This window comes from Stegostoma tigrinum, chromosome 11 (genome assembly GCF_030684315.1).
Source record: "Stegostoma tigrinum isolate sSteTig4 chromosome 11, sSteTig4.hap1, whole genome shotgun sequence".
Lineage (NCBI taxonomy): Eukaryota > Metazoa > Chordata > Chondrichthyes > Orectolobiformes > Stegostomatidae > Stegostoma > Stegostoma tigrinum.
Genome location: NC_081364.1, coordinates 16,058,036 through 16,073,594, shown reverse-complemented (window position 1 = coordinate 16,073,594; position 15,559 = coordinate 16,058,036). Strand labels below are relative to the sequence as shown.

The window sequence follows — 15,559 nt, the reverse complement described above, 5'->3', positions numbered from 1 at the left end:
AAGTGTTTGAAATGAATGAAAACCGGTTTGAGTCATGTTCATGACAGTAGTCTAATAAGCATTTACTCATCAAAGATTGATTAACTTCATTGTTTGCTTTATTTAAAACAGTAAGACATTTCAAGATTTTAACCAAGCATTATATCAAAAAGACATATTTGCGCATGCAACTTTCAGACATAAAGTAGATTAACTGCAAGGAAATGTTGCAACACAAACAGAAGTTGATAGAAAACCTCAGCAGGGCCAGCAGCATATTTGGAGAGGAAGGTGAAGCAGGATCACTAGTCTCGAAACATTAACTCTGCTTTCACTGCACAGTTTTTCTAGCAATTTCTGTTTATATTTCTGATTTCCAGCATTGGCAGTTCTCTGTTTATTGAAGAGTTGCACCACTGTTTATACACAACACATGGAATCCATGAAGATGAGGTTTCTTAAAAGCAAGATAGACAAATAACTGACTTCCTTTCCAAAAGAAAGTTTAACAATTTACAATAGCAATTGAGGCATGTTGCTAGAATGTATAGAAAATTTACCAATAGGTCCAGATCTTGTGAGTTGATTTTGTCTTGTGTTGGGGGGTGCGGTGCAGTGGTGGTGGTTGTCAAGCTTTCGTATATGGACTGCAGTCGCTGTTCCAATACTTTTTTATCCTGATGCACTACAGCCACATTTTGTTATAACAAAGTGTGGAGCTGGATGAACACAGCAGGCCAAGCAGCATCTTAGGAGCAGGAAGGCTGACATTTCAGGCCTAGACATTTCATCAGAAATGGGGGAGGGGAAGAGGGTTCTGAAATAAATAGGGAGAGAGGGGGCGGCGGATCAAAGATGGATAGAGGAGAAAATAGGTGGAGAGGAGACAGACAAGTTAAAGAGGCGGGGATGGAGCCAGTAAAGGGTGGGGAGGTAGGGAGGGGATAGGTCAGTCCAAGGAGGATGTACAGATCAAGGGGGCGGGATGAGGTTAGTAGGTAGGAAATGGAGGTGCAGCTTGAGGTGGGAGGAGGGGATAGGTGAGAGGAAGAACAGGTTAGGGAGGCGGGGACGAGCTGGGCTGGTTTTGGGATGCGGTAGGGGGAGGGGAGATTTTGAAGCTTGTGAAATCCACATTGATACCATTGGGCTGCAGGGTTCCCAAGCGGAATATGAGTTGCTGTTCCTGCAACCTTCGGGTGGCATTGTTGTAGCACGACTGGAGGCCCACGATGGACATGTTGTTGAGAAATGGGAGGAGGAGTTGAAGTGGTTCACAGCTAGGAGGTGCAGTTGTTTATTGTGAACGAGTGTAGGTGTTCTGCAAAGCGGCCCCCAAGCCTCCGCTTGGTTTCCCCAATGTAGAGGAAGCCACAACGGGTACAGCAGATGCAGTATACCACATTACCAGATGTGCAGGTGAACATCTGCTTGATGTGGAAAGTCTTCTTGGGGCCTGGGATGGGGGTGAGGGAGGAGGTGTGGGGACAGGTGTAGCACTTCCTGCGGTTGCAGGGAAAAGTGCCAGGTGTGGTGGGGCTGGAGGGGAGTGTGGAGTGGATGAGGGATTCATGGAGAGAGTGGTCCCTCCGGAAAGCAGACAAGGGTGGGGATAGAAAAATGTCTTTGCTGGTGGGGTCAGATTGCAGATGGCGGAAGGTCGGAGGATGATGTGTTCGATCCGGAGATTGGTGGGGTGGTATGTGAGGATGAGGGGGATTCTCTTTTGGTGGTTATTGTGGGGACAGGTTATGAGGGGAGTTGTGGGAAATGTGGGAGACTCGGTCGAGGGCGTTCTCAACCACTGTTGGAGTTGGATGTTGCGGTCCTTGAAAAACGAAGATATCTGAGATGTACGGGAGTGGAATGCCTCATCCTGGGAGCAGATGTGGCGGAGGCAAAGGAATTGGGAAGAGGAGATGGCATATTTGCAGGAAGGTGGGTGGGAGGAGGTGTATTCTAGGTAGTTGTGGGATTCGGTGGGCTTGAAATGGATATCAGTTTCTAGGTGGCTGTCCAAGATGGAGACAGAGAGGTCCACGAAGGTGAGGGAGGTGTTGGAGATAGTCCAGCTGAACTTAATGTTGGGGTGGAAGATGTTGGTGAAGTGGATGAACTGTGCGAGCTCCTCGTGGGAGCACGAGATGGCGCTGATACAGTCATCAATGTAACGGAGGAAGTGTTGGGGTTTGGGGCTAGTGTAGGTATGGAAGAGGAATTGTTCCATGTGACCTACAAGGAGGCAGGCATAGCTTGGGCCCATGCAGGTACCCATGGCCACTCCCTTTGTCTGTTGGAAGTGGGTGGAATTGAAAGAGAACTTGTTGAGGGTGAGGACGAGTTCGGCTAAGCAGATGAGGGTGTCAGTGGACGGGGACTGATCATACCTGCGGGACAGGAAGAGGCAGAGGGCCTTTAGGGGAATTGGAAGCTCTGGAGGAAGTGGAGGGCGTGGGTGGTGTCACAGACATAGGTAGGGAGTTCCTGGACCAAGGGGGAGAAAATGGAATCCGGATAGGTAGAGATAAGTTCGGTGGGGCAGGAGCAGGCGGAGACAATGGGTCGACTGGGGCAGGCAGGTTCATGGATTTTGAGAAGGGGATAGAAGTGGGCAGTGTAGGGTTGGGAAACGATGAGGTTGGACGCCATAGGTCGGAGGTCACCTGAGGAGATGAGGTTTTGAATGGTTTGGTGGTCTGGGGTGGGGTCATGATCTGGGGGCGATAGGAGGAGGTGTCGGAGAGTCGGCGTCTGGCCTCAGCAATGTAGAGATCAGTGCGCTATACTACTACTGCACATCCCTTGTCCGCGGGTTTAATGGTGAGGTTGGGATTGGAGCAAAGGGAGCGGTGGGCTGCACGTTCTGCCGGGGAGAGGTTGGAGTGGGTCAAAGGGGTGGAGAGGTTGAGGCAATTGATGTCTCGATGGCAGTTAGAGATGAAGAGGTTTGAGGGAGGGTATGAGGCCTTGGGTTGGTGTCCAGGTGGAGGGCTTGTGTTGGAGGTGGGAGAAGGGGTCAGTGGAGGGAGGGTAAGGCTCACAGTTAAAGAAGTAAGCATGGAGGCAAAGGCAGCGGAAAAACTGCTGGACATCCGCATGGGCCCAAGCTATGCCTGCATCTTTGGAGGTTACGTGGACACCGCATGGGTGCAGGCTATGCCTGCATCTTTGGAGGTTACGTTGAACAAACCCTCATCCATACCGACACTGGCCCTGAACCCCACCTCTTCCTCCGTTACATTGATATCTGTATCGATACCGCCTTGTGCTCCCACAAGGAGCTCGAACAGTTCATCCACTTCAGCCACACCTTCCACCCCAACATTAAGTTCACCTGGACTATCTCCAACGCCTCCCTCACCTTCCTGGATCTCTCTGTCTTCATCTTGGGCAACCACCTAGAAACTGATATCCATTTCAAGCCCACCAACTCTCACAGCTACCTAGAATACACCTCCTTCCACCCACCTTCCTGCAAAAATGCCATCCCCCATTCCCAATTCCATGGCCCCTGCCGCATCTGCTCCCAGGGTGAGGCATTCCACTCCCATACATCGCAGATGTCCTCATTTTTCAAGGACCGCAACATCCAACCCTGCAGTGGTCAAGAACACTCTCAACAGTGTCTCCCGCATTTCCCACATCTCATCCCTCACACCCCGTCCCCGCAATAACAGCTAAAAGAGTATCCTCCGCTTCCTTACATTACCACCCCACCAAGCTCCGGATCCACAACATCATCCTCCAACCTTCTGCCATCTGCAATCTGACCCACACCAGCAAAGACATTTTTCCATCCCCACCCTTGTCTGCTTTCCGGAGGGACCACTCTCTCCGTGACTCCCTTGTCCACTCCATACTCCCCTCCAGCCCCACCACACCCGGCACTTCTCCCTGTAACCGCAGGAAGTGCTACACCTGCCACTATACCTCCTAGAGGAAATTGCATCCCTAAACCAGCCCAGCTTGTCCCCACCTGCCTAACCTGTTCTTCCTCTCACCTATCCCCTCCTCCCACCTCAAGCCTCATCCCCATCATTTTCTACCTACAAACCTCATCCCATCCCCTTGACCTGTCCGTCCTCCCTGGACTGACCCACCTCCTCCCTACCTCCCCACTTACACTCACCTTTACTGGCTCCATCACTGCCTCTTTAACTTGTCTGTCTCCTCTCCACCTATCTTCTCCTCTATCTCTCTTTGTTCCGCCTCCCCCTGTCTCCTTATTTATTTCAGAACCGTCTTCCCCTCCCCCCTCTCTGATGAAGGGTCTAGGCCTGAAACGTCAGCTTTCCTGCTCCTAAGATGCTGCTTGGCCTGCAGTGTTCATCCAGCTCTACACTTTGTTATCTCGGATTCTCCAGCATTGGCAGTTCCTATTATCTCTGCCATGTATTGTTCCTGATTAGCCAGTGACTGATTTTGTTCCTTAAGTTGCTTATAGCATTTTAAATCGTGGCAGTTACTGTTTTGGTTTTTGAGATTCCAGCTCATCTTGTATCTTCTGTTTTTATACCTGAATTCCAATTCTAACTAAGTTTTAGCCTTCTGTTGGCTGAGAATGTTTTCTGCTTCAAAACTTACCCTAGTGACTGTCCTGCCTTTTCAACTTCTTTCTCTTTTTTTAGTGTTTGTTGGGTACAGTAGAATTCCATTGGCCTTGATCTATGCAAAATGTTACTTCAGTATCGTCACTGTGGTTAAAGGTGCAGAATGGATCGTGCTCATTTCTGGTGCAGACAGTTCTAGATGACATTTTGATGAAGCCTTGTGGGACTGTGCACTGCAAGTGAGCAGAGACGACAGATCATGACACAAGGCAGCATGTCATTTCAATTTGACAGTCGCAGTGCCCATTTAAGGTTCAGTCTTAACCTTGCATTGCTGAACTTGCATTCAGCAGGAATGATACCCCACCAGTGATGTTTGAAGAAATCATCAAATGTCTGCAGATCGGTTTCTTCCCGCTGCTGTTGAGTCAGTAAAAGTGCCGTGAACTTTCTGCTATCACTTAAAGATGGTGAAATCTACAGTATGTAATGTTACATGGAATGAATGCCTTGGTTCTCACTCTATAAGGGATTTTCACAGACTACTTGCCCCCCATCATGGGTTCTGTGGCTTCTGTCCTTCTCGGCCTTAACTTCAGTGGGGAATGGTGTATATGATTTTATTTTACTCAGGAGCTGCTTTTGAAAATCAACTAATCTTCACCCTTTGACCTGGAGAAGGACAGTGATGCCATAGCTGTTGCTAAGGGGACGGTGGCAATGAGCAGCTTCCTCCGGGCACCAGCAGGCTGTCCATTTGATATCATGAAGGTGTACTTTGATATGCTGTATTTTAAAAGAAGGAGAAAGATGGTTTACACCTTTGTCATGCTAGCTGGGTTTTAGAGGTTCAGGATGCAATGGACTGCACACACATTGATTTACAGATGCTGATGTAATGGCATCCAATCACTCAGGCTGCTGTCAATTCTAGCCTATTTGTTAAGGGCTAACAATCAACAAAAACCTGGGCTACAATGGTATCACTGTGATATTTTGTTAGAGGATGACATTAAAATGAAAGAACAGAAAGTTTAAATTTGCTTGACAAATTTAAAACAAAATTGTGTTTTGATAAGTGAATAGGGTGTCTCGGTTTCAATTTTCCAGGCCTTAATTTTGTATTTCCAGGTGGAAGAGAAACAAAAGAGACTGTTTCACCCTGCCTGGACTTGGCTCCTGAATGCTATGTCGACCACAGACATCAAAGACTTATCCAACCAATCGTCACATTCTCTTGCAGATCTGAACCAGCTGGTACTTGGACAACAAAGGATTGTGACCTTGTTCACCGAAACACCACCCATGTCCGATGTCAGTGTTCACAGCTTGGCATCTTTGGAGTTCTCATGGACATTTCACATCGTGAGGTAAGCATCATCAAAGCGTTATTTATCAGGACAAAACATTTTTCTCAAGAGATATAGCACATTGTGTATAGCATAAGAGTTATTGTACTCCTTAAGAAGGGCACATAAGCTTGTGGCCACAAATTTTCACATAATAAAAGTTTGATCATTACTGGGTGATGTTAAATTGTACTAATTTATAGAGTTATGGAAGAAAGGCATCAACAGGAAAACAGATACTATCCGTTCTTTTTCAATGGACTGTAATTATAAGAAACCAAATTGTCCAGCAGCAGATCTTAAGTGTTTTTCACTTCTCAGCTCAGGTTTGAAAATAAGTTGTCTTTGCTTTTAGATTTTGGAAATCTGTATGGTATTTCTGGAATATCGGAAACAAGTAATATTATTAAAAATTTGCAAGTATAAATATTTTCAAAAGATCCTTAGCCCTAGGATAAGACTTTGTAAAGTTATTATCCATGAACTGGAGTTCATGTTTAAAAGATGGTGCGTTTTGGATGCAGCAAGCTTCAGAGTTTGATTAATGCTGTTTACTCACTGACAACAGCCAATGACTTGGAGAGCAATGCTGTTTTTAACAAACTTTTGCCTCTGGGCCAGAAGCTATGGGATCAAATCCCACCTGCTACACAGGTGAGGCATAACATGTCAAGGAGGATGATAAAAAATAATTAAGCACTTACTTTTAGTCACAACTGTTTTAATTGCCAAGAAATTCACCTGGTTCCTTTCTTCTGCTTTTTCCCTACAACGCTTTTCAGATAGTTATCCAATTCTCTTTTAAATGCCCTGATTGGATGTGCTTCCAGCACGGTCTCATGAAGTGTATTTCAAATCCAACCACACGCTGCATGAAAAGAAAATCCTCCTCATAGTGTCTTTTGTTGATTACTTCAAATTTAAGCCATCTGATTTTCGATCGTTTGGGCATGGGAACAGTAAGTCCCTCGCTACCAACATACCTCCCAATTTTGAATATCACCGTCAAAACCCTTCCAACCGTCTCTCCTTGGAAGAGGTCTTAGCTTCTCCAACCTGCCTACATAAATGGCGTTCCTCATTCCTGGAGCCATTCTTGTCAATACTTTCTGCGTACGCTTTTAATAAGAACACAAGTGATAGGAACAGAAACAGACCACACTGCCCATCACTCTGCTGCACAATGTGATATTCCCAATATCGTGCCTGCTCCCTTTATCCTTTGATTCACTGACAAGCCAAAAATCTTTATGCCAGCAAGAAATGTAATCAATGATGGAGTATCTACAAGCCTTCAGTATAGAAAATTTCAAAAATTCACAACCCTTTGAGTGAAGGTCTTTTCTCCTCAGTTCGAAGTAATTGGCTGCTTATTCTGACACACACGATTTGGATCCCCCGACCAGAAAAATCATTCTCTGTCCACCCTATCTACCATTTCAGAATCTTGTATGTTTGAATTAGATCACCTATCATTCTTCTAAATTCAAGAGAATTTGGGCTGAATTTATTAAAGCCTTTGCATCCTCCTTAATGACAAATGGACTAGATGATATGGTCTTGTTTCATACCTGAGTTCTGAGGAAGGATCACTGGACCCAAAACATTAACTCTGATTTCTCTTCACAGATGCTGCCAGATTTGCTGAACTTTTCTAACAACATGTTTTTGTTACTGATTTACAGCATCTGCAGTTCTTTTGGTTTTAATTAAGTCCAATGGCTCTGCTAAGTGAACCAGTTTCACCAGTGAACCAGAAGCTGGAGGCACTCCTGTCTCATTCTTGAAATAAAATACATTGGAAATACTGGATACAAAATAACAGAGCTTCTTTGAAAAGAACAGCCAAGATAATTTCAAATGGTCTTCTCATAAAGTGGACTTTCTTGTGTTCTGGTAATGTGTAAGCATTCATTTTTATCATTGTTCCCTGTAGCAGCTGGAAGGAGATCTAGAGACCTTGGCGATCGTTACCTATTCAACTATCAGTGTGTCTCTTGTGGCACTGCTTCTGACTTTCTTCATCCTGACTTGTCTAAATGGGCTCAAATCCAACAGTCGTGGTATCCATTGCAACATTGCAGCAGCCATCTTCTGTGCAGAGCTTGTCTTCCTTTTGGGAATCAATCAAACAGAAAATCAGGTAAGGAAGGAAGCTAGCTTCCAGAACCGTATACGTCCCATGGTCATTGAGCCTTCACAGAGCAGAAAGAAATATTAGTACTTTGGAGTTATGCAAAGCGGTATGTGTCTCTACTTTGAATAGAACAAGTTAATTTCCTGTGGCATTATTTGTGGAATTTTTCAATTGTCTGTCTTCCTGTAACTGTCTGTCTGCTTGACTTTGCTTCAAGTTCTTTCCCTTTTATTGTGTCATTTGTGGGCCACTCTTTGTCTCGTTTTTTTTCTCTGTTCTCTTATCTACAGCCTTTTATCACACAAATCTCATTATCTTCCTCATTCTGTGATTATTCCCTGTACTTTCATGTTTCTTTCTTTGTCTTTCTCACTTTTACTCCTTTTAACTCTAGCACCCTGTACGTCTCACTCCATTTCCTTCTCTTGCACTCTGACTGTCTTTCTCGAGTACACTTTTTTTTTCCACTCCACAGGTGGAAGGCAATGCTCACTCTTCTTTTTGTTGCACACACCTCTTTTTGAAACCAGAAGTCAATGTATCAGCATACTAATTGGTATGCACAGAACCACAGAGGAATCTCTGTGTGGCACCTTTTCAGTTTAAAGGAAATATTGGTGGCACAGCTGGGATGCCAATCCCTACTCAGCAAAAATAAACATGACGTCCTGTCTGGAAATGTAGGGGTGGCAGGGACGTCTGCCATCTTTTTGCCATGCATGAAGGAATGGAAGGTCTGTTAAAGTGCATTTTTAAGACGATAGGGGGTGAAAACTTGATAGTGGACTGTTTAGTGGGAGGCTACGACCTAAACTTCCAATGGAACCATTGAAGCTTTGTATTCAGATTTAGGGGAGCAGGCAAACCATGAGTGGGAGGGTGGTGGTAAAGGCAAAGAAAAATGTAATACATGGGCAGAGTGAGTTACATTAGTTCTTGAATTACATGAGTAATATCAAACAAAGCAGCCAGATCTGTTGCCACACTGCACAAACATGAATAACAATCTGTATGAAAATGGCCCTTGATTAACTCTAAGTAATCAATAACATAAACGTTAGTTACATTGGAAGGTCTAAACACAGCTTTTTAATTGCTCCCAAATGGTGCTTTTTATTGTTCACCACACTTAAGTAATGCTGGCTAGACCAGCATTTATTGCCAATTCCTAAATACCCATAAGTAGGTAAAGGTGAGCATCTGCCAACTTGAACTGCTGGTATCCATGTGGTGCAGGAAGACCTGCAGTGTTGTTAGAAAGTGGGTACCAGGATTTTGATCAGTGATATAGTTCCAAGTCAGGATTGTCTGTGGCTTGGAGGAAAACATGCAAGTTACAGTGGTGCTGTGTATCTGCTACCTTTGTTCTTCTCGGTAGTAAGCTAGTCGCTGGTTTGAAGATACTGTCTAACAAGCCTTAGTGATTTGTTGCACTGCATTTTTAGATGTTGCACACTGCTGCTAATGTGCCTTTGTGGCTGAAGGAATGACTGTTAGAGTCATTTTATGGGATTCCAATCAAGCAGGCTTCTTGTCCTGGATACTTTTAATTCTTGTGAACATTATTGGAGCTACACTTATCCAGGTAAATGAGGGGTGTGCCACGGCATAACTGATCTGTGCCATTTTGATGGTAAACAGGCTTTGAGGGGTCACCACTGAACTACTGAGCATCTGACCTGCTCCAGTAACCATAGTTTTTATTTGACTGGTCTAGTTCAATTTCTGATTAAAGGTAGCCCTGTCACCACACAAGGAAGTTGTTAGTAGAACATGCAGTGATGGTAATACCATCAAGGGGAGATGGTTGGATTCTGACATGGTGGAGATTGGAGATGGACATTGCCGTGCACTTGCGTGACATAAAGGTTACTTGATATTTATCAGCCCAGGACTGAAATTTGTCCAGGTATTACTGTATTTGAACACGAATTATGTGAGGAATCCTTGACTCCACACTTAATCAAATATTATTTTGATGACTCCACAGCCCTTTGGCCCTTCTGATCAAGATCCCATTGTACTCTGAGGTAACCTTCTTTGCTGTCCACTACACCTCACTTTTTGGTGTCATCTGCAAACTTGCTAACCATACCTCCTGTGTTCACATGCAAATTATTTGTATTAATCATGAAATGCAGTGGATCCAGCACCAATCCTTGCAGCACATCGCTGGGCACAAGCCTCCAGTTTGAAAAGCAACCCTCAATCACCCCACTGTGTCTTCTAGTTTTGAGCCAGTTCTGAATCCAAATGGCTAGTTCTCCCTGTATTCCATGTGATCTAAACTTGCTAACCAGTCTGCCATGAGGAGTCTTGCCGAATGCCTTACTGAAGTCCATTTAGATCACATCCACTGTACTGCCTCCATCAGTCCTCTTTGTCACTTCTTCAAAAAACATGAGACTTGTTGGTATATGGAATTAATGTTAACGGTTACTAGGCCCACACCCTCACAAATATATGCCACTATGGTGAGTCTGTCCTGTCGGTGGAACGGGTCATAGTCTGGTATTGTAATGGTAGTATCGGACATTTCCTGCCTTCAAAATTTGGCATGAATGCTGATTTGACTAAAGGTGGAGTTGAACTGGACAGGTAAGGACCTAAGTGTTGCTGTCAGGGTGAAGTTGAGTCAAATAAGATTGGGAGCTTATTGCTACAGTTGCACGCAGGACAAATAGAGAGCTGGTTTTGATGTTGGTGCTCACCTGTTGGGGATGCTTGCTTTTGCTGTCCTGCGCCAGTCTTGACAGGGACTTGCATGCTGAAATTGAGCAATGGCTTTTACTGTTGCCCACAAGCGTGTGTAGGGAAGTTGGGCAAGTTGATGGTCTGTAGCACTGCGATTCAGTTACCAAGGAAGAAACTAGGGATGGCCTTCTGTCCAGAGGCCAGTTGTAGCTCTCCATTGAACTGGGTAAGGAGTTGAGGTCAGAGCATTTGTAAAAGGATCCAGCCATGTTGCTACAGATTCTAGGTCCTGATTCTTAAATGACTGGTCTTTACTGTGTTTAACTCAGCTATGCTAATCAGAAAACTTGAAAGCTGAAATATCTGCTGTATCGCATACTACAGTTACAGCCAGTACACCCACTTGGCTGCAACCAATATTTTGTGGCCTAAAGCAGCTTTCATGGCTCAAGTTTAATTTTCTGTGCCATAAGCTGCGCTTTAAGGGTCAAGTTAATCAAAATATCCATTTATAATGTTTTTTTATACATCTGGAAGTTCAATTTATTCAACTGTATGAGGCTTAGACACTGTTCTATATGAAGCACTGTTCATTCAGTAATGCCACCCCATTTGCTCTCCCAGGGGTCCCATTTTTTTTATTTTAATACAAGCACCTATGCTGTATTTAATTAATTTTATTCCATTCTAAGACCATCATAATTGTGTGATGAAATATTTGCAACATTTGCCTATTATGGCTATTAAATAATTAAACTGAATATCGCAATAATGCCATGTTACAATTTTCAGATAATCCAATTTTTCGGGGAATTGTCAGGTGCAGTCTTTCAATTGAGCCTCTATTTTGAGAAACTGTCCGCCTGGTGAAGTGAATGTAAAATATTTTTAAAATAGCATTGCCCTCTTAAATATCTTGATATACCAGTTATTTTGCATCCAACAGCACCACGATTAATAGTAATTCATTCATTCAGTTGTTGTGGGACGCTGTGATTAAACTGGCTTTAGCAGTTACCTGCATAATAACATTGTAAGGAGTAAACTGCTATTTATAAAGTCCTTTAGTATTTTGTGAAGAGATAATGAGGCACTATATAAATGTGAGTAACTCTTAAGAAAAAAGAGAAAATATATGACTCTTTTTTCCTCCAATAAGGCCGTATTCTGCAAAACTGGAATTCATTCTACTTCCTTAAAACTGAGCAGTAGAGCACAATGAGAAATTAATTTGAAATGTTCACATGACTAGGTAATTCGATGTGTAATCTTGGGATGTGATCAAATCCTTCAGCCATGATACAGCTTTCAGTGCATCTTTGCATAGCTGATTATTTGCTTCAGTGAAACTTGAAAGAGCTGATGTAATGCTAAAGGGAAAGCCTTTTCATATTATGTTCAGGTAAATTTATTTCAGTTCAAAACAGTCAAGCTTTTTCATATATCCTTGATGAGAACCAAAACATATTGAGTTCTTTGGCTTATAGGCACTTAGCTAGCCATGTGTATTAAACATCCAATTTACTGATTCTGATTATACATTTTTTTTACATTCTGTGCATATCCAAAAATATTCTTCCATTAAATAGTTGGATAATGCCAACAGGCTGGGTTCAACGACCCTGAAATATTTCCCACAATTAGTGTTATGTTGAGACAGGTGTTCAGTTATAACATCTGTATTTTTTTTACATTATTGTTATAGTACAAATAAAGCATTGTTCCTGTATAAGAGATGAGGCATCAGTAACAGCTATCTGTTTGAAGGATTTTCCAGTGAATGTCATATATAGTGGAACCAGTTAGTTATTTTTGGTTCATTTTCTCAGTCTTCACTTCTTTCTGTAAATGGTAGGCTTATAAAACCTTGTTTTAACTAACCGCCGTCTTTTGTTTTAGCACCCTCTTTTATCTTTAATTCATGTCTATCTTGCTGGTATCCTGCACTTGGATCTCATCCTTTCATCTAAGTTTATCAATTTAAAATAGACCTGAATCAGTCTTTGCAGACATAGGAGACAAAGGGTGTTGGTGAAGGGTTGATTTCAGTCTGGAGGCTTGTGACCAGCGGTATTCCACAGGGATGAAACTTGAAAGAGCTGAGGTAATGCTAAAAGGAAAGCCATTCATATTACATTGAGGTAAAATTAGCTAAGTGTAATGACAGTCAAGTTTGGGGTCCACTATACCGGATCCACTTTTGTCATTTGTATAAATGACTTGGATAAGAATTTAGGAAGCATGGTTAGTAAGTTTGCAGATGACATCAAAATTGGTGGGATAGTGGACAGTGCTGAGCAGTGGCAGATGGGATTTAATTTAGATAAATGCAAGGTATTGCTTTCAGTACAACAAACAAGAACAGGACTTATACAATTAAGTATTAGGGCCCTGGGTGGTGGTGTAGAACAGAGAGACCTAGGCTTTCAGATATATAATTCTTTGAAATTTGTATCACATATAGACAGGGTGGTTAAGCAGGCTTCTAGTATGCTTGGCTTCATTGCACACATCTTTGATTTGAATATTGAAGTTGGAGCATTGTCTTGAAGTTGTACAGGACATTGGTGAGGCCTCTTCTGGAGTACTGTGTACAGTTCTGGTCACTCTTTTATAGGAAGGATATTATCAAGTTCAAAAGGGGTCAGAAAAGATTTTTCAGGATGTTGTCTGGAAAGGAAGGTTTGAATTATAAAGATAGGCTGGGACCTTTTTCATTGGAGGGTAGATGGTTGAGGTGGTGACCTTATTACACGTTGATAAAATCACGAGGGGCATAGATAAGGTGAATAGCAAGGGTCTTTTCCCTAGGATTGGAGAACTCAAAATTAGGGGGCATTTTATTAAGGTGAGAGAAGAAAGATTTAAAAAGGACATGAGGGTTAATTTTTTTAAAAAGAAAATGGTTTGTATGGGGATTGAACTGCCGGAGGAAGTGGTGGACGCAGGTACAGTTACAATATTTAAAAGACATTTAGATAACTACGTGAACAGGAAAGGTTTGGAGGAATGTGGGCCAGATGCAGGCAAGTGGGACTAGTATGTTTGGGATCATATTTGGCACGGACTAGTTGGACCAACGGGCCTGTTTCCATGCTGTATGACTCTATGACTCTCTGCTATCTGTAGAAGATTGCAAATGTCAGACCATACTATCTGGAAGGTACGAAAGTAACAGAAATGGCTGGACAAGAGTTGGAGATTCAGATATGTAGACACAGGTAACAGACCAGCAATTCACCTGAGCAGTGGTGATATCACTTGCTCTCATGAGCAATATCTGAGTGTCAGGAGAGCCACACAGAATTGAATCATTGCTTTCTACAAATGCCTAGACATTCACTCTATTTAATTGCAACGTTTGTAGAGTCATAGGGCTGTGCAGCGTGGAAATAGACCCTTAAGTCCAACTCGCCCATGTTGACCAGACATCCTAAGTTATTCTAATCCCATTTGCCAGCTTTTGGCCCATTTTCCTCTAAATCTTTTCTGTTCATACACCCATCCAGATACCTTTTAAATGCTGTAATTTTACCAGCCTCTACCACTTCTGGCAGCTCATTCCAAACTCGCAACACCCTCTGCATGAAAATGTTGCCCCTTGGGTTCCTTTTGAATCTTTTCTCTCTCGTCTTAAACCTATAGTATTGATTCCCCCAACCCAGGGAAAAGATCTTGGCTATTCACCCTACCCATGCTTCTCATGATTTTATAAACCTCTTATAAGGTCACCCCTCAGCCTCCAATGCTCCAGGGATAATAGCCCCAGCCTATTTAGCCTCTCCCAATAGCTCAAACCCTCGAATTCTGGCAACGTCCTTGTAAACCTTTTCTGATCTCTTTCAAGTTTCACAACATCCTTTCTATAGCAGGGAGACCAGAATTGCATGCAGTATTCCAAAAGTGGCCTAACCAATGTCTTGTCCACCTGCAATGTGACCTCCCAACTCCTATACTCAATGCGCTGACCAATAAAGGCAAGCATATCAAACACCACCTTCACTATCCTATCAACCTGTGCTTAGAAATAATGAGTGGATTTTTGTTGAATTGTTGTATTGGGCCACGTGGAGAACAGGTAAGAGATTGTGTTACCTCTCCTGATGAGGCTGCTGGCCTGCCTTTCCCTGGGCTTAAGACCCGGCAACAGAAGTCCTGTGAGAACTGCCATCCTCCAAGTGCTTTTCAAAGAAAAAACACTGCTGCCTCTTTTATGTTCATGAATAATACAAATCCTTACAAAATGTGGCTCCTCTATTGATTCATAGACTGCAAAGTTTGTTTTTAATGTAATACTTTAATACAGAGTCTGCATGAACCATCAGAATTTCTTCCCTACAGTTTCTGTGCACAGTGATTGCCATTTTGCTGCACTACTTTTTCATGGCAACCTTTGCTTGGATCTTTGTGGAGGGACTGCACATCTACCGGATGCAAACTGAAGCTAGGAACATCAACTACGGTGCTATGCGATTCTACTATGCCATTGGTTGGGGAGTGCCTGCCATAATCACAGGTTTGCAATGATAATACACACAGTGATAGGCTATTTGTGGGATGTGGGCATTCCTGCCTGGCCAGTGGTTATTGTCCATCTCTAATTGTTTTTGAGAATCTGGTGAAGAGCTGCCTTCTTGAACTGCTGCACTCCACATGGTGTAGGTTGACCCATGATGCCCTGAGGAAGAAAGTTTTACACTCTTTGCCACAAACCTCAATATATATTTTAACTAATGTGTTTTTAGCTGTAGTCACCATTTTTGCTCAGTGACCCCATAGTCGGTTTTATGCCTGTCTTCTGCCCTTTTCCTCTTTGCTTGGGGTACAAATAGAAAGTTATGTTGACATGT

The 15,559-nt window shown here is 43.1% G+C and overlaps 1 protein-coding gene across 1 annotated transcript in view; it reads left to right on the top strand.

Annotated features, from left to right (window-relative positions):
* The window catches only part of celsr3 (cadherin, EGF LAG seven-pass G-type receptor 3), a 262,123-nt gene that overhangs the window by 195,543 nt on the left and 51,021 nt on the right, over positions 1–15,559 (top strand). The window contains exons 24-26 of the mRNA XM_048547414.2: positions 5,773–5,899; positions 7,815–8,021; positions 15,051–15,225. Of these exons, the coding sequence (XP_048403371.2) occupies positions 5,773–5,899; positions 7,815–8,021; positions 15,051–15,225 (509 nt within the window). The remainder of the gene's footprint in view (positions 1–5,772; positions 5,900–7,814; positions 8,022–15,050; positions 15,226–15,559) is intronic.